Source organism: Candoia aspera, chromosome 7 (assembly GCF_035149785.1).
Source record: "Candoia aspera isolate rCanAsp1 chromosome 7, rCanAsp1.hap2, whole genome shotgun sequence".
Lineage (NCBI taxonomy): Eukaryota > Metazoa > Chordata > Lepidosauria > Squamata > Boidae > Candoia > Candoia aspera.
Window position 1 is genome coordinate 26,515,675 of NC_086159.1, and position 19,424 is coordinate 26,535,098.

General features: G+C 36.8%; 1 protein-coding gene across 8 annotated transcripts in view; it reads right to left on the reverse strand.

Moving 5' to 3' along the window:
- The window catches only part of RBFOX2 (RNA binding fox-1 homolog 2), a 202,796-nt gene that overhangs the window by 21,060 nt on the left and 162,312 nt on the right, over positions 1-19,424 (reverse strand). For 7 of the 8 annotated variants that reach the window (XR_010068336.1, XM_063308962.1, XM_063308964.1 and 4 more), the window contains 6 exons: positions 17,816-17,869; positions 8,801-8,893; positions 6,143-6,203; positions 3,035-3,088; positions 2,819-2,911; positions 1,569-1,701 (listed from right to left, as the gene is read on the reverse strand). Coding sequence is in view for 7 of the 8 variants with exons in the window: in XM_063308962.1 (XP_063165032.1) it covers positions 1,569-1,701; positions 2,819-2,911; positions 3,035-3,088; positions 6,143-6,203; positions 8,801-8,893; positions 17,816-17,869 (488 nt within the window). In the remaining variant the exon portion in view is untranslated. The remainder of the gene's footprint in view (positions 1-1,568; positions 1,702-2,818; positions 2,912-3,034; positions 3,089-6,142; positions 6,204-8,800; positions 8,894-17,815; positions 17,870-19,424) is intronic. The other variant, XM_063308966.1, reaches the window with a different exon arrangement.

Genomic DNA, 19,424 nt, shown 5'->3' on the forward strand with positions numbered 1-19,424 from the left:
AGCTTCCTCTTACCATGTACTAAGAAGGTATGAACCACCAACCAATTGGTACTAGACCACAAGGAATCCAAAAACTTTCTGCTCAAAGGGTCCAGTTATGACATAACATACATAAGAGTACAGGTTTCTTTCACTTATTTCCTCATCCCTGAACTACATATTTAACTTGAATATGTAAGGATAAAGAGTTATTCTGAGGATCATTTCTGAGAGGAGATCATGGAGCTGTCTTCAACTGTCTTCAATATTCAATTTAAATCTCATTGGGGTTCCAAAAAACGCACCTCCCGTGAACTACTGTAGGTTTCTTTTCTAGGAATACTTTAGCTGTAACTATTAGGGATAATTACAACAAAATGATGTCTTTATAACTTATTATATCTGGGTATCAACAATTAGACATAAACTGGTACCCCACAGATTCTGTGTGATTCATGGAAGCTATTCTAATGAACTATCCCAACAATTCTCCCTATACAAATCATGGAGGATGTTGCATGCAGATACTTGTTACTTTATATGGTAGAACCAGAAGATATGTTTATACAAACCATAGGAGAAGGGGGAGTGAAGGAAATAAGTATCCAGTAACTATACAGTGTTTGTAGTCTTAAATGCTAGGCTGTTTAGTTATTAAGATGTTACAACTGATCTATCATGATCTAGAGTATTTCAGTAAATAATCCCTCGTATTACTGTGTACTTCTAATTAAAAGAGAAGAGAATCAGAATCCAACTGCCTCTTGGTATTTTCCTTTCTGCTTAGGTTTCTTCCAAGAAAGACTGGAATCTAAGAAACAAGGTGCATTTTTAGATGCAAATGAAATTTTAGAACTAAAACTGGCATCTGAGATACTGGAATCTTGTCAGTTTTGAAAACATGCTTTAAAAAATAAAGCAACCAACACCTCTGAAATGCTAAGAGCAGCTTACTGCTAAGCTGCTCTTCCATGTTACTGAAACAATCAAAATCTGTGGAAGCAACTCTGCATATGATGTATCGGTATACTGCTATCCTGGTTTTGATTTTTCATTCTAGTTTAAAAACAAACTACTCTTCATTACCCATCTGCTCAATCTTTGTTTTAACCCCTCTCAAAACATCTCTAATCAAGAAAGCAAATCCATTGTGGGTAGCTGTCTGTTCTGTTCTGACCGATTTACTGACGATGTATGATGAAGCTAACAAGCAATGCTTGTCAGTCCTGGGTAACTCAATGCAATTGGACTTCAGAGAACAAGAAGTGGCCTCACTCCAAGACTCTACACCCTTTAGGCAACTCTCTTTATAAGAATATTCCTCCACTAATTCCAGATTATTTTGTGCTGCCAAAATGTTATTACAAGCTAGAACAATTAGTACATTATTTTTGAACACTCTTTTTCACTCTCGGGTTGCCAATTTAATGAAAAGTTCTTTCTGGTCATACATGTAAGCTTTTAGATTGCCGTTCTCAAGTATGATGGAGTGCAGAGTGTTATAGTGCTGGCACCTCCTGCTCCATTGAATTTTAATCCACTGAATGTCCTGTTCTGAAGACCACTGCTGGACAGCTTTCCATCCTTACCCTGGGTAAGCTGGGATGGCTGTTGGAGGTACTGCTCGTACTGCACCATATACTGTCCTTCCTCGTCCCCTCAGATGGGCTCCCCTAAATGCTGCTGCTGTGGTGGCTGCAGTTGGGTAAGGGAAGCTGGGTACTGTGAAGACAGATAGACATGGAAAAATATGAGAAGAATCAGTTTCTCTGCCCAATCAATTACGATCATATTTAACTAGACTTATATACAACTCCAGAGATGTGGAATGTTCTGCACGTGTCCTGCAGAGGAGCATGCTCAGAGCTCTGATGACCTCACATACCTCTTGCTGTGACATGGCCCTGAAGGAAAGGCAGGGTTGCAGAGAGGCCTGGCATGCAAGGGATTAATGCTGTGTCATGCCTTCTTCATCACAAACTGCAAACTGTTTCCCCTTGTCCTCCACCCCATGATAATGCCATGCAGTCTGGTTAGAAACAGTCTGAGAAGCACAGAGAGTTACTACTAATACAGGCAGGTAATTTCCATTTACTTGGAATGGGGACACTTAAAATGCTCTGCCATGATATGCTTAAACTCGTGAACTAAGAATGTGTGTGTGTGTGTGTGTTTCTCCTTCCAACTCACTCTTTTCCATCACATGTAATTTAAATATAAAACAATCAAAAACATCCTAATGAAGGCAGCCATAATTAAAGAAAAGGTGCCAGTTTACTGAGAGCCTACCTTCTGGCAAAGGTGACCATTAAGTGGTTCCATCTATATTGGGCCCTGTTTTATTACACATCATGCTGGAGTAAACTAGCTCAGGGCAAAATGATATTGAAATCTCAGAAGGTGGCTGGGAACACAATGCAATACAGGAATACTTAGATGGCACCAGTCAGTCACAAGGCAAAATGAACCCAAGGTGCTTCTAGGAGCATGCCACAAGGGGGCCTGCAGTGGACTCACAGTTTAGCAGCATGAATAACATGTACTTCAGAGTGTGGCCTGTTACATTGCTAAAGCCAGGACAATTGGACCTTCCACATACACTCCCTCCCTTATAGATTTATAGCAGCGTTATCACCTGGAGAAACCCTAGCCATAAAAAGGCTTGTAAAATGCATTGCAAGATGGAATGGGTCACCGCCACTGCCCAAAGAAGTGGCATTTCTTTCTGTCAAGGCCCATCCTTTCAAGTACATATTATACAAACTGGAAAGAAGAGGGCGAACAGATCACTGTTTACTCAAGCACAGTAACAATACAGGGGCCAATAGGGACTACTTACTGATTAAAGGAATGTAAGTGTTAATACCCCCCCTTCCTGACAGGGGCACTGCAGCGTCATTGCCCAGCGAGACATCTGCTTGAAAACTGGATGCTAATTTAGTTTTAAAAAGAATAAAAAATGTAAAAAGGTTATAAAGAAACAGCAGATTGAGAACATAAACAAATACCACTGCAGTCAAATGGCAGAAATAGAAGAATCAATCTTAAATTCTACCTGCATATAATTCCGGACCGTATACTGCTCCAACCACAGGGCTCAATTTCCAACCTGAAAAAATACAGGCAGATGTGAGCAGCTCGACCTACCATCAGTGAGACAGCAAACAACTAAGTATATGAGTACAGATGTAGTCAAACTTCTAATAAATATTACCTTACTTCCGTGCATATTGTTCCTATGCATAAAAATAGGCTACACTTTCCCGATTTCTTGTATTCTGGACATAAATGGAGGAGGAATTCCTTCCCACAGTCTGAAAATGAAACTTGTATTGCATTGTGCTTTTCTTTTCTTTTTTAAAGGCTGTGGTTGTAGTGAAGGATCAAATGAAAATTTTGAAACCATATCAAAAGTAACCAGGAGGAATGACCGTGTTATTTATGGAATTAGAACTTGAGATCTTTGAACTGATCTTTGAACATCAGCTGAGGAGATTCCACTGTACTGAGCATATTGATGCGCATTTGAAAGGAATGAGAGGAATGTCTGTCTTAGACGTCCTCATACACGAACCCAAATGGGAAAGGACCACAACCAAAGAACACAGTATCAACTTGGTGTATATGATGTGTGATTATTAGGATTTGCCCAGATTTGATCCTGGGTAATGCAAATGCATATGCTAATCAAGAGACACTTCCTATTATTTTCTCTATCAAGACAATGAAACCTATAAAAAAACAATAGCTAATCAAGTTGATGGGACTCTACAAAGAGCCTCCTACAAAGTGAATGGAGTTAAAAATAAAATTGAAATGTTTTGAGCTGCAACTGAGGTGAATGAATACTGGAAGGAATATTTTAGAGACTTCTATGAGTATGATAATGGAATTCAGATGAATGCTATAATTGTTATTGTCCAAAAACGATGAAAAGAGTCATAAATACCACGAGAATGGTCAAAAATGGTACAACTGCAGGTGTAGATGGTGAAACAAGACAAATGTTAAAATCTGGATGTGGCTTATTTATGGAGTGGCTATGCAAGTTGTTTTAATGTGTCTGTGAAGATTGCATCTGCACCTGACAATTGGAGTGATGTCATTATTGTTCCCTTATACAGAGGAAAAGGTAAGAAGAGTAAATAACAAAAATTACAAGGAGAGTAGTTCGTTAATTCTGTGCCTTGGAATGGAAAGGTGTTTGGCAGAGTTCTCATTGAAAGGGAACCAGAGTTGACAAGGAACAAAATTTGGGAAGTACAGCATGGCTTCATGCTGGGCAGGCAGTGTGTGCACCAAATTTTTGTTCTTCAAAAGGTCATTCAGAAAAGATGAATATGAGAAAGTTTATTATATATTACTGATTTAGAGAAACCATATGACAAAGTGAATAGGCTTAAATTATGGAACATTTTATGTGATGAAGTTAAAGATTGGTTGGTTAATGCAGTAAGAGTGGTATATAATGAAAGAAAAGCATGCCAGAAAATAAATGAATTGCTTAGCAAATGGTTCATTATCAAGTAGAATGTAAGATGGGGTGTGCTATCTCCTTGGTTGTTTAATGTTTTAATGGATAAAATGCACTTATGATGTTAAAGTTGGGTTGATTGGGGACATGAATGTGTGTACTTTAGTATGCAAATAATGTCATGTTGTTATTCAAGAACCCAAATGATTTTCAATAAATGTTAGATCAAATGTATGAGGCAGAGAAGTGTATAGATTTGAAAATTCTGAACAATGAACAAAGCAGCTCTGTCTGACAGGAAAAATGGAATGAATAATTGCAAACATTAGAGCAAGGAGAGGAATGAATGTACCTTGGAAGAATGTTTACTAAAGATGGGGAAATGGATGGAGAAATTTTAAGATGTACAAATGCTGACAGAGAGATGGTGGATAGCACATGGTCTGCTGAAAGGAATGAAATTTGTAAAAATAAGTGAAAATGGCTGTGTGGGAGTAATCTTCTCGACACTTGTTATGTAGAAATTAGAGTTGGGTACATGAGGAGAAACAAATTAAATTGAATGCAGTGGGAAAGGGTTATCTAGAAAACATATGCAGTAAACTCTGGTGAAGCAGAGTCAGTCAAGAATGAACAAGTAATGAATGAATGAATGAATGTGGAATAAGTACAAAAGTGAGTGAATAGTGCAAAAAAGAACTCTGAGGTGATTTGGCCTTAGAGAGAGAATGAATGAGAACTGAATCACAAAACAAATATATGAAGGAAGAATTTATGTGTTCAGAGGAAGAGGAAGCCCAAGAAAGACATGGTTGGATGTTGTCAAACAGAACCTCAAAAAAGGAAGAGATGAGAAATGGAAAGAACAGAGGCAATATATGAATTGGTGAATGGACATGATGGAAGCAAGGATGGTTTACAAATATAGAAAGGTATGAAGAGATACAGTGAGTGGTGTTTGGATAATGTAGATTTAGTTAATTTCCGTTTACAATTATCTTCTGGGATTAATTTATTTTGTCTATTTTTCTTTGTTTTCTGTACTTTACATGATGTTGCTCCCCTAAAGGACAATAGCACGATAGGTATGTATGCAGATAGGCAAAGCAAATTATGCAGATAGTTTTGTTTGTTTGATTTTAAATCACAGACTGACTATTCTTTTCCATATGGTTCACTAGGTAGGATGCAGCCTCCCTAAAAATGCAAGACCAATGCCAATGAACATACATGCAACCTTTGCCTATCTCTTCCAATCACTTCCAATATTAAAATCTATTTGGAGGTTTGGTAAAGATGCTGGAGAGGCAACCACCCAATAAACCTCTATCACTTGTGCATGCATATCAGTTAGAGCGCAGTCGATATGTATCAGTAATAATGGAGACATCTGTGTTGGTCACTTCTCACCAATTTATTAGTGAATAACAAGACCAAACATTTAAAGTTTTTTCCTAAAGCTAGAGTACTTTATTCATGTTTGAGGGTTCAAATAAGTGCTCATTTTCTCAACGTATTTCCAAGGAACTCTTTTCTACCTCTTGACAATATCTTAGATATCTCAATATCTATACATATAAAGTACCAAGCTTTTCAAATTATTCTGAAAAATTTGGGAAAGGGAAAACTTAATTCTTATGCCTGTAAATGTTCTTCCATTCCTTCCTTAGCACCAGCACTTTGTCTTACCATTTGCATATGGTGTGACCATCTTCTTATTAGTCATTACTCGTGCAGTGGCATTATTAACCTAAAAATTAAAAGGGAAAAGGGAAGAGAGGGAAGGAAGCACAATGCTTTAGAGAAAATGGTGGAAACTTTTCAGAATTTTTTTAGACAATAAAGCTTTTAAAAATCAGCACACTGAAATTTACTTTTACAGATTGTCCCTAAATATTACAATTATAAACATATCTATTTTTTGTATTTTAACTATGCATCAAAGAAAAGGCTAAAAAGAGTAGATTTTCTCAGGCATCCCCACCAGTTTTGACTGCACTATTTGATGCTCACTGGTTCAAGGGCAAAAACTCCCGCATTGCTATTTTTTGTGCCCAGTTTGACTGGCATGAAACAGAAACAAAAACAACCTTGTCTCATCCATTAGTAGCCTTTCACTGAACTGCAGTGGTCTACTAATATTACAGAAAAGATCTGCTGCTATTTGGGCATAAGAGCTTGAATTCCCAGGTGCCTTGGATTAAGCTGCTCTTCTTCTAAAGGACTTTGCATTCCGGAGCAGCACTGCTGGGCCTGTATCTCAGTTTTGGAGTATCCTGAGAGGCCATCAACCCCAATCTTCCCCAACTGCTGACTTGTCAGGAGACAAATGAACACCATAAGAAATGTATGAAGTATCTCCTGCTTTTATTTTTTAGTGTCCTCCAATCTTACTACTGAGCTGTTCATTGCCCAGGTTTTCTAAGCACTGCAGCAAATGAATTGTTACAGCAGAGAGGATGCTAGTAAAACGGTGGTGTGGATAAAGCCAACGATAGCAACCCTGTGTCAAACAGTCACAGAGTTCTTGCAGAGAGTGAAGGCAAAGACAGAATCAGTGACTGTTCAAAATCCTAGACCCAAATGGTAGAAAAATGCTATTTTCAAGATCAAGAAAACAAAGTAGGATGGTTTAAACGCCCTCTGAACTTTAATACAAAAGTGAGCTTGGGCAGGGAAGAAGGGAGCCTGGAATCTCATCACTCTAGTTTTAGCCCCCCTCCCCCCCATATAAACATTACACATTTAAAAAAAGAATGGGAAACAACAACAATGAGACTGATAGCATGCTGTTAAAACACACATAAAAAAGAAAAACAACAACAACTGATTAATAGGGATGGGAAGAGAGGTCTCACAGACAATCATTATGATGGAGCAAGTCAACTGCTGAAATTTCAGCAGTTGCTGAAACCAACTGCTACAGCAGAATGCATTACAAGCACTTAAAGGAAAAATGGGCAAAACCAATCAGAAACCACCAATCAGCAAAGACCAACAGCTGTATTTAACTAAGTAAGAAAAATGGCAAGTGAGGAAAGGAGAACAACCATAGATCCAAAGAGAGGGAGTGCAGAAAAGAAGTTTGGGGCGGGGGTGGGGAGAGATGGATAGGCAAAAATGAAAAGTGTATGGGCGTGTTAATAAAACCAGCCAAAACTGGAGTTCAGTAACTCTGAGTAAGATGTGCAAGGGAAATTACTGGGAAGCCAGTAATCAAACAGCTCAGACTTAAACAAAATGGTATGTACATCCAAAATCCAGGTGGCATTACTCAACAGCATTGAAAATAAAAGGGTGGGAGGGAAGAAAAAGGAAAGGGGGGACAACAAGTCAAATCACATTTTGTAGTGTTAATGTGAAATGGCAGATGGATTTTTTCTTTCTTAATTTTTGTTTTGCATAAAAGAAAAGAAAAGCTTCTCCTCTAGCACTTTGATTTCACTTACCGCCAACTCGTACCATCGCCAGCATTGTGTATAGTTACCATGGAAAGAGTGAGTCAAGTGAAGGGCCCTAAACACTAAACCATTGAAAAGGGAAATAAAACAAAAACAAAACAAAACAAAAAAAACAAAAAAGCAAAATATGCAGACATCTTACTCAAAACGGCGGCTTTAAATTTTTCCTTATATTTAGTAATTTTTTTCCTTTAAAAAGAAAGAACAAAAAGGGGCCAGTTAGCCTTCTATACGAGGGAACAGAAAATTCATCACTAAGGAGTTACCTCTCATTTAGGTAACACAAGCTGCTTGTGCTCATCACAACGTCTACACTCATTGCTGGAATTAGGAATGCATATTTCTTAATTTGAAATCACATTTACATAGATATTTCAATGGCTCAAGTTCTTCCTGGTCTCTCCATCCACCCCTTCCCAATATTAGTTTCACACTCATATGGAGGAGAACTGGCCTCTGAGTCAAGGGCAGATACTGGCTGCCCCCCCCTTCTTTCTTGTTAGATACCAAGTTACAAATGGGACTGTGCTCATTTTGTTAGTTTTGATCTGGCTTGGAAATAGAAAGTCGGAGCCTCATTAACTGAAGCAAAGGAAAATCAAGACAGCAGAAGGGTAAAAAATTTGGAGTGTGTTGGAAATAAACTTAAGAGAAAGAAAAAAAGACAAAGAAAAATATCTAAAATAACAAAAATATATAGATATATATATATATTGGGAGGTTATTTTATACACTTCAGTGCAGGGGACGGGAGTGAAAAACACGGGACACAAACACACACACACGCACTGGACAAGAATCCCAATGTGAAATCAGTGAGGCAAGACACAAAAAGGAAACCAAGGAAGAAATATAAAGAAGAAATTGAATTACTGAAGACATGCACCTCGATTTTACGGCCCTCTACCACGGTGCCGTGTAATTTCTCCCTGGCCCTGTCTGCATCAGCACTATTCTCGAAAGTTACGAACCCGAATCCCTGCATGCAGCGGGAGAAGGGGGAAAACATGCACATCGTTATATATTGAAATACGGATATCTAGATAAATAGAGAAAAAAATATCACAGTATGAAATTGACATCAGCACAACTTAGCAATACTCTCCTAGAGTCACATTTTTGGTTCATGCATGTTTCATGAAAGAATTTCAATTAAAAAAATAACTTTAATCAGATTGAAAATAATAAAACATAAAAGCAATTGAGGCCAGACCAAAAAAAGCATAGTTACTCGAGATATGTTCTAATAAATAAACTAGCTCCAAGATTGATCAAATAAAATATATTAAAACCTAGAAAGAAATCTTGCCATAAATGACCATTCAAATGATCACTTTACAGCATTTTCAATAGCTTCCTTTTATATGACAAGGGTAGACACAGGCAGATGCTCTGAAGAAAACCTACCAAAAGGAGGTGTGATATCAGTCCCCTCTATTTTAATGTTGATCAGAAAGCCATATCCTCTTTAGCAACTTTTGGCCTCAATTTTTTTTTCAGCTCTCACTTACCCATCCAAAAACAAAATGCTTTTAGCTTCAGGTATACTAGGAAGTATTATATCGCCTCTGGCGAAAATCAATTATCATCCCTCTGATAGTGGCCTTCAACCTTTCAAACCTGAGACCAAGTTTTTAATCTCAACTAGCATTATACAACTCACATAATTTTAAGTGTGTTTGCCTTTCCATAATTCCATTTTTTCCTCACCTTCCACCATTTCTTCTGATTTAGACAAAGAAATAACAATCTACCTTGAGTTGAGAATGTGATCCATCATTTGAAGACTAATGTGCTTTATGTAACTGGCCTCATTATTTTTCTGGATGGTATTAATATGCATATTTTAGACAACAGATAAATATATAGGGGACAAAAAAAACCCGAAGTGTGTTTGTGTGTATGTGTATGTGTATGTGTGTATCACATTATATTTAGAATTTTGACAATGTCACGGGCATCTTCACTTCTGTTTCCTGTTTTTCATTTTAAATTTAGAGTAAAAGTATCATCAAAAAATAAAAACCAGGTGGAGCAGGGAGCCTTAAAGATATCATGCAAGATATACAGGTCACAATGGTGATCGCAAACACTAGGTTGCCTATCCCTATTAGCAGTAAATATTAATGATACTATAATATATAGCTAGGAATGGACACTGTAGTTCACTGCCGCTCAGAAAAAAAAATCCTTAAACTATTTTCGATTTCAACACAGGAAAGCATAGCCACTCTATACCTAATCAACTGTTTCTATGTTTGATTTCTTCACTCTGAAAACGCTGCTGTATATTCTGAAATTAGTACTTTAATGAGGTTGAACAACACTGTCTAATGGAAGAGAACAAAATTAATTAAATATAGCACACCATAAAACGATGCAGTCTAACAATTGAGTGTAAAGACAGAATGATTGCTTCTTTGTTCCGCTTGTTGTTGAAAGCTTAGGATTTAGTTAAGACTCCAGAGGGCTCCTGTCCAGGCAATAAACAACCCACTCCTATTTAACTTCAAAAATGCTATAGAAGTACTTGCCTCAGTCACAAAAATGTACAGATTTACCTTAACAAACGTGGAGATAAAATGCCACCAGTTACATTTGAAACATAATCAGTTTATCTTAACCTTTGCTAATATTATCACTATAAAGACAGGAAGAGCAACATTTATATAACCAAGGTTCCAATCTACATAAAACTTTTTTCCAAAAGTAAGTACAAATAAATTCAATTGGATTTACTAACGGGCAGAAATTCACAAAACTGTACTATAGTAGGACATGTAAGACCTAACCCTATACTTATTTTCAAGAAACAGAACTATAAAAAGTATGTACGCTTCATACAATAAAAATGTGCAGTAGCTGGGAGAAAGATCTTCAGCTACAGGAAAAAGTAGTAAATAGATCATGGTTTCTAAATTGATCTCAAAGGTATTACAATAAGAACTTGCCTAGGCTCAAGATATTAATGGTGCTATATATACTAGATTTTCATCTGGGTTTCCTATGATAAGCTATTCGTATTTGTAAAGTTCATTACTGTAGAATCAACATCTAAGGAACAGGATAAAGATCTTTATTGCTATTGGCCACTATAACATTTTTTTCCTCCTTTTCTCCCCAAAATGCAGACTTTTGCATTCCCTGGAAGATCAGGGAGAAAAAATGCTACCTTCCACTGTTGTAAGTCTTCCTACTACAACAACTGGGTGGAAATTATAATTACTGAGGAATTCTATGGGTTTTTGCTACCTCATGATTAGGAAAATGAGATTCCATTAGAATAGACTAATACACCAAGAATTTAGCAAGTGCAGGTTCTCTGCAAATTGAAATAATTGCCTTAAAAGCTCCTCCTTCCCAGGCTTACGTGGATTATGAAATGTAACTGCAAATTGAGCTACATTTATTTACTTATTTATTTTTCAATTTTCTATTACCGCCCATCTTCCCCCAAAGAGGGGGACATCCTTTAACATCTCTGCATATTTTTCAAGTACATTACATTTTGCATCAGATGAGACAAACCTGTGAACAACATGAAGCTTTGTCTTAATGGACATGATTCCAGCATTACCATTGCAGCCAAAAGTCAAACATTCAGTGCAAAAAACCTTTAGTGTAATTTGTTTCACAGGGTTGTTAGGAAGATATAAGGGTATAGCCTCTTACATAGCTAACTGAATTCCTTGCAGAATAGCCAAGATACAAAGTTGATAAATAAATGCACTGTTATCTGTTACATAAGTACACATTTATTTTACTACACTTCTAAGCATTTTTACATCTTCACCCTAAAAAAATGATGTAGAACTTTTGACCATAGTTATTTGAACTCCTTTGGATTTTACTTAATGTCTGGAGGACATCTCAGGTAATAAAAGTGAGTATTGACTTCTTGGTGTTCTCCAAACCTGGTTGCTTTCCTGAAACATCTGCAGGACAACAACCAAGTCCAGAGAATTCCAAGAAACCAACAGTTCATCCCTGAGCTACATATATTCTCTAATATTGGAAAGGGAGTATGTATCACACAAAATACATACATTCCTTTAAAGATAAATTTGATTTTATCTTCCCTAAACATATTCCCATCATACCAAAGCAATATTTAAATATTGGATTAAAATTTTCAAGATCTCACAGTTCCAAAGGAGAAAAAGGAAAGTAATATAACTATCTCAAGGAGAATATGTAATTTTATAATCATTCCTGCTAACCTGTTTTGTTTGGATTTGCTGATAGTTTTGAGACTGAATTATTTTTATGACACAACTTTCATTTCATTTAAATTTGAAAATATTACCCGTTCCATTTAACTTCTAACTATACTAAATCCTCAAAAACTTGCAGAACAACCTGCAACCCAAGGACATCCTGTTTTCTTTATGGAGCTATTCAACACCCTGAAGAGACCGAGTAACTGTCACCTTTTTAGTCTGGCCTCAGATTCTGCAATAAATAACAAGCAACAGGATGAGCAGTGTAAAATAATAATTGTACAGAATTTAAAAAAATGTTTCCATCTCTGAAGAATGAGAAAGAAAATTTACCATGTAACCGTAAAGGGAGAAATCAAAAGCAGACGATTCTCCTGGGTGTGGCCAGAACACAGAAATTAAGGGAAAAATAATAAAAACAAAACAAAACAAAAACAAATAAATGAAATAAATTCAAAGGAAACTAAAAGGAGCCCCTTGAAATCCATGCATTGTTAACACTTTTTTCCCACTGTGTTTAGAACATTGACTTCAGAAGCAGCATCTTTATCTCAAGGTGTTGGGAAAGACTTTCCATAATTTCAGTTGTTAATATATATATATATATATACACGCATATACAAAGAGGCATTTTTTAAAAAACTCAGTCAACAGCCAGAAGCCTGGAGAAATGGAACAACAACAAAAAATAAATAAATAAACATAAAAATCCAGGCTTTCAGGTCAGGTTATTTGCTTTCAAAGTCAATATACAATTTTTAGGCCATCCTTCATAATCCATCTGAGATGAGTGATTGGAATAAAGTCCCAGGAAAAATATCCTACTGCTGTTTAAAGTGAAGACACTATTCTTCAAGATCTGCAATAATAATTGTGGAATTTTCATCTAGAATTACTTTGCATAGGTTGAACTTAAGGATGCATATTTTATAGCTATTTAATTAGACTGGTCAAAGCAATTTTATGCATATATGCTGGAATTTAAGATGGAGTTAAGATAATACGGAAAGAATAAAGAAAAGTGCTTTTCAAAGTAAAGAAAAGTACTTTTGCTGTTTGAGGTAAATTCAAAATATTTTTTTAAAGTGAGGACATATAGAATAGGATATCATTGCATCTGTTAAGAGATCAGAGTAATCAATGTTAAATGAAATTTAGAGTGATGAAATAAGATTTTGTTAGTAGGATTTTGTAACTAGACCAGCTAAATTAAAGTCTTAGCATGCAACCTTTCATTTCTTAGAATCACTTACCTATAAAGCTACTGCATTTTATAGTTGAGTGTGAACATATGGCCCTTAGCAGTTTTCTATGCAGCTTTAGGAGCTACTCTACTTTTGCCCACTGCATCAACTGGGTAGTGAGAACAGAAAGCTGTTTTCCCATTGCTACTTGCAATAGGAAAAACATCAGTCTCACTGGGAGGGAAGTTTCACCTCTTCCACTGATACGTACATGCAAGACCACTGTTTCCCCACTCCTTATTAGTACCTTAACAGAGAAAACAGAGAGGAAGCTGAATAATTTGAATAAAGGTGTATGTGCATAAGTTGTTATCACGGCACACGTACCTTTCCCACACTCACTGTTAGCTCCGCTTACCTGACTGGCCCCTAAAGAATTCTGCAGGGTCATGCCAACAGAGGATAGGAGGAAAGCACTCATTCATACAATCTAACATTTCAATCTTTCACACTATTCCACACAAGCTGCCTATAGAGGAAAGGAAAACAACCACAACAGCAAGCTTTCAATTAATTATGGGTGACTGAGCTGATATAATGTAGCAGTTAATGTACTGGACTAAGACTGCAAGAGACCCAGATTCTAGTTGATATTCAGCCATGAAAGTTCAGTGGTACTTTTGGGCTAGTCATTATCTTCCAGGGTTGTTGTTGTGAGGATAAAGTCAAAAGAAGGACAACTGTGTACACTGACTTAAGCATTTGGATGAATAAATAGAAGAAATAACAACAACAACAACAACTGCTACAATGCTTGATTCAGTCATTGCTCTGTTGAAAAATTTGTTAAAATTTGAATACCTGTGATATAAATACTGTAGGAGCTTAAACTGATATTTGCATGGAAACCAAACTATTCTATAGAGAAAGTAAGCAATCCCCAAGCAAAACTAGAAGAAATCAGCATTAACAGCTCCTTTCACTAGACACTGCTAATGAAACAAGAAAGGACAATGACAATTACTTAGAAAGCAGAAGATAGATCTGAACAAAACTGAGACTGTTATGTAAATGTCTCAACACCTTTTTTTTAGTTTTTCTAACATGCTGCTAGTTGTCTAAAACTGTGCCTAATATAATATTCAAAGGTGAGATGCTCATAAAAAGCATTAACATTTATTAATAAATCTATATAACCAAAACCTCTTACTCATAACTTTTTCATTAATTTCAAATGATTTTCACAAGAAAATCGAAGAGAGTCAACATACGTGCACAAACACACTGTATACTCAAAAATCTTTCCCCATGTCAACAACAGGACGAAAATACATCATCTCATCTCAGATGGACTAAAGGATAATTTGAAACTCTCAAATTTTCCAACACTGGAACAATCTAGCAGAGGGCCTTTGCCATGTTATGAAAGGATAAAGATCTGCTCATTCCATAGAGGGAATGGGTGTAGGCATACCCAGAGCAATTTGGATTTTACATTTTCACCTTTTAAACATTCACATATTGAAGAATATACCCTTTAGAAACCCAGGGAGGGGAAGGGTAATACTGAGAACACAGCACAAGGCAGGCAGCGGGGAGCATCTGCTTTCCAATTCCCAAGAAAGAGGAGGAGGAGAAAGGTTCCATATCATTAGGTTAGAATAGAAACCACAGGGTAGGATACAAGCATTCAAGTTTTGGCATACTTTTTTGGCAGAAGAAGTGAGTGATAAGTGAAGGGTCCCTAGAAAGAATTGTGCTTCTCCATTGGGAACCTACGCCTTTTTTAAAATGTCCCAATTCAAAATAAAATGCCGAAAAACACAAACACTCTTTGGGAATCCTGCTTATATTATTCACCATGTTTAAAACAGCAACCCTCATTTGAATCACTTTACAAGATTGCTGTGAATTTGACAGGCAGGTGTTTGAAATTCTACCACCAAATATAAAAGAACTTGATCAATGCCTTTATGAGCTAAATATTTACTAGATGAAAGAAAAGGGGCAAATGGCTATAATTTAATCCTAACAGCTTTTGTTTTAGCTGAAAACCAGAAGTTTTGGTTTATTTACCTGCACAGTTAAATAGTTATTAGAATACTGTGATTTATGGAAGAGTCCAAACACAAGGACAGAGTGACCTGTTTATTATGACTTAGCAGTGAACAAGCAGCATGCTACTCAGATCATATGCACTGGCTCCTCCTGAGAGCAGTTGTAGATAATGAATTAACAGACAACATTGTCCATGGTTTGTTTAGCAGTGTGCAAACAAGAAAGAAGCCACATTTTGTTTTAGCTTTCTGACTCCTTTTAAGCCAAAGTCTCTGATTCACACAACATGCTGAACAAGTCACAGAAAGAGTTTACATAATTCGTTAGCCATGCTTACTCCTGGGAGAAGTTAATGAGTATAATCTCAGAAGCATGCACTAATCTGTTGCTCATTTTTCACTAAGTATATCTGAATGTGTATTAAAATGAGAATGAGCACATATGAACACAGAGATGTACCCAACATAAAATTATAGATGCATATGAATGCACACAAAAGTACATTCCAGGTCTTTTGCTTTTGCATTTTTTACATGTTTAAAAGAAAATGGTTGTGTACAACAGTGTTTCCCTATGGCTGAAAAAGTAATGAAAGCAAACACGATGTAAAGGTACCCTGCAAATATTTAAACTGTGCAGAGGGTAGCATGTTATTTAGAGATTCAATCGCAGCAGGTTGCTTTCATTCTGTGAAAGACAGTAAAGGTAAGATCCTCAACTTGTTAAATGGACTGCCTATAGTACTCTAACCAGTCTCCTGCTCATCCAAAAAGTGTTTTACATCTCTGAGTTACTTTCTTATACAACCACTTCCAAGAGCCTAGGTATATTGAAGGGCAGTGGTCAAACGTAATATTATTTTCACTTCATCATTCAAACATGTACAGGGGATGTATGAGTGATAGAAAGCATGCAGTTCAATGCAGTTTGCAGCTCTTCACAAATTAAAATAAGTCTGGGCTACATCAATTTTATCCTGTTGTTCAGTCATTAAGTCGTGTCCGACTCTTCGTGACCCCATAGACCATAGCATGCCAGGCCTTCCTGTCCTCCACTGTCTCCTGGAGTTTACTCAAATTCAAGTTCATTGCATTGGTGATGCTATCTAGCCATCTCATCCTCTGCCGTCCCCTTCTCCTTTTGCCTTCAGTCTTTCCTAGCATCTGGGTCTTCTCCAGTGAGTCCTCTCTTTGCATTAGGTGGCCAAAGTATTTGAGCTTCAGCTTCAGTATCTGTCCTTCCAATGAACAGTCAGGGTTGATTTCCTGTAGGAAATTTTATCCTACATCTTCATAAACTAAGCTTCCAAGCTATGAGACCCATCCACCTGATAGATTTTTCAAGAGATAAATTAGCCCAAATACTAAATGTGTAAATATTGTATAATGTACAGTATACGTATTAAGTACCACCCGTTTTCTGGTTTTCAGATAATACATAAGAAATCCAATATGCTAACTAACAATGCAGTCTTGTAGATAAACATCCATTTGGAGCTACTCTGTGCAGATTATGAATAACATCCCAAAGACAGGATATAAAAATAAAAGACTAACTATGCCTTAAACTATGATGTGATGGGGTGAGGGTGTGGGACAGATGTTCATTTTTAATAAAAAGTGGAAAACTTAGCATTGATTAAGTCAAGCATAGTAGAGACATGCACTGTGCAAGCTTCCCCCACAGAGCTCTGCCAATGCACCTTGCTCCTGACCTGAAACACTCCCTGCTATTCCAGTGCGGGACCTACTGGGCAGAGAGAGAATCACATCAATTCTTCAGTGAGGGGACATTGGTTTCATGATGAGAACCAGTTAGGACAAGCATCAGTTAAAACTGCTACACTTAGGACTATCAGGTTTGCCATTTGCTCTCCAGAAAGTTAACTCTTAAAAAAAACCCTTACATCACTCTGAACAGCTTGCATTTTGGACAACCACGCCTTTCTAAAAAGCTGGATGCTTTTGCAGACACTGTAAGACGATGGGTCAACATACTTGCAACACTGGAGGATTATTACATCAGATGGGCAGATAATTTTTCTTTCACACAAGATAACTTTTATTCCACATATAAAATATTTTTAGTTTTTTTATAGTGTTTCTTTCCCAAACACTTCAAATTAACAGAAATAAGAAGAAAAACTGCCTCTGATAGTTTCGGTGGCACCTTTTACTCTCAGAGATTTGGAGAAATAGGCATTAATTTCAAAGGGATATTTCAAAGGGAAAATTATAAAATTATTAGTGAAGATACTTATTGGATATATGTAATGCCTATAATTATGTGGGGCGGCAGCTTTAGGTAACCCAGTGCCTATTTCCTTTTCTGTCTACGCAGAGTATTATCTAGGAAGGAAGCTGCCTTAACTTGACAACTGGAGGGGTAGAGTGGTAAGAAAAGAAATAGGTGGAGGCTGGATAAAGAAACAAAACTTACCTTGGACCCACGTTCATTGAAGATTATCTCTACATCAAGGATTTTGCCAAATTGCTATTAAAAAAAGATTTATTCTGGTTAGTTAATTCAGCATCCTTTATAATGACAACCTTTCATGGTTTGATGAGAAAGAAATGCTTTCAAATGCACAGTTGATGATATTTTATCATGAATTAAAATTTAATAATTCCTGTTTATTTGTTGAATTTCTCCTGGTTGTCAGTTTTATAAGCCTCACAGTCTATGATAAAATATAAAGTAACAAAAGTGGAGTCCTTGGTGCTCTCTGAGCTTGATTGTTTGCTTGCAGACATTTCATTACCTTGATGATGTTACCTAGTTGGGTAATGAAATGTCTGCAAGCAAACAATCAAGCTCAGAGAGCACCAACGATATGTCATGAGTAAGGATGGCGAGCAGGGGGCTCCCATCCAGACTGTCAAGCGCATGCGTAGCACTGAGGAATTGTTCAGCCATTCAAAGAGACACAGATCGGGACCGCCTTAACCCTTGGGGGTTATATGTCTGGGTTTTCCCCACGCTTCTTCAGTTTGTTAGGATTCCTGTTAAGTACTAGCAATAAATATTAGAGACCAGTTCATTGTCTCAGTGTGTTTCCTGGTTGTTAGGACACGATACCTCTTCAGCTTTTTATATTTATTGTTATTGTTCTGCAAACTTCAAGGTTTCTCCAAGTCTACTGACACCTCTCTCATTTTCATGGAAGTGACATTTAATTACATAACTATAGTTAAATAAAATGCTGCATATGTACACTGGGATAGGAGACAATAATGAAAAAGCTCTCTTTTTTAAGCAGGAGGCTGCCCTCAGTGAACGTACTGGTTGACAACAAAAAGTGGACCAGAAGCCACCTTTTTGAATACTTAACTTGTAATTTCCTCTATTCTCCTTTTTTAGTCATTCTGTTCTACTCCCCACTTTGAACTTTTGGGGAAGGATTCTTTCTTCAGACAGCCATCATAGGGCTGTCCTCCCCCCTCCCCCCCCATACTTCTCTCTACTTTTACAAACCCTGAATCAACTCATACCACACAATAGTTCACTAGTTGCTGTTTTGGCTAAACAAACAATAGCATTCAGAGAACAAAGTTACATTGATTTGAACAATCCATGACCAAGTAGTTCCTTCAGGGAAAGGAATGTTTCTGAATTTAATTAGTTGTGCTCAACCAAGTAAATTCTATAGCAAAATGTCATCAGCCTTTGAAGCTGATAGTGGCTTAAAGCCAGATGACCCAGAATGTCACTTTTTCTTACATATATTGCCCATTCTATAAGATCATTTACTGAACCCTTTTCTTGGGCTGTCTCTATCAAATGGGTTCTTAAAACAGCTAACTTTTTTTAGTAATGGAACTTCAGTTGTAGAATACCATTCTCAGGAGGTGGATATACCATATCGTTATTTTATTTCCCCAAGCTTTTCTATCTTAAAATCTGTTAATACTTCTTAAATTATTTTATTTATGTTTAAATACAAACATACTTCTACCCAAGCTTTTTCCTTACAATAATCTTTTGAGTAGATTAGTTTGATAGCAACTGGCTCAAGCCACTCAGTGAGCCAGTAGATAGTGGTTTGGGT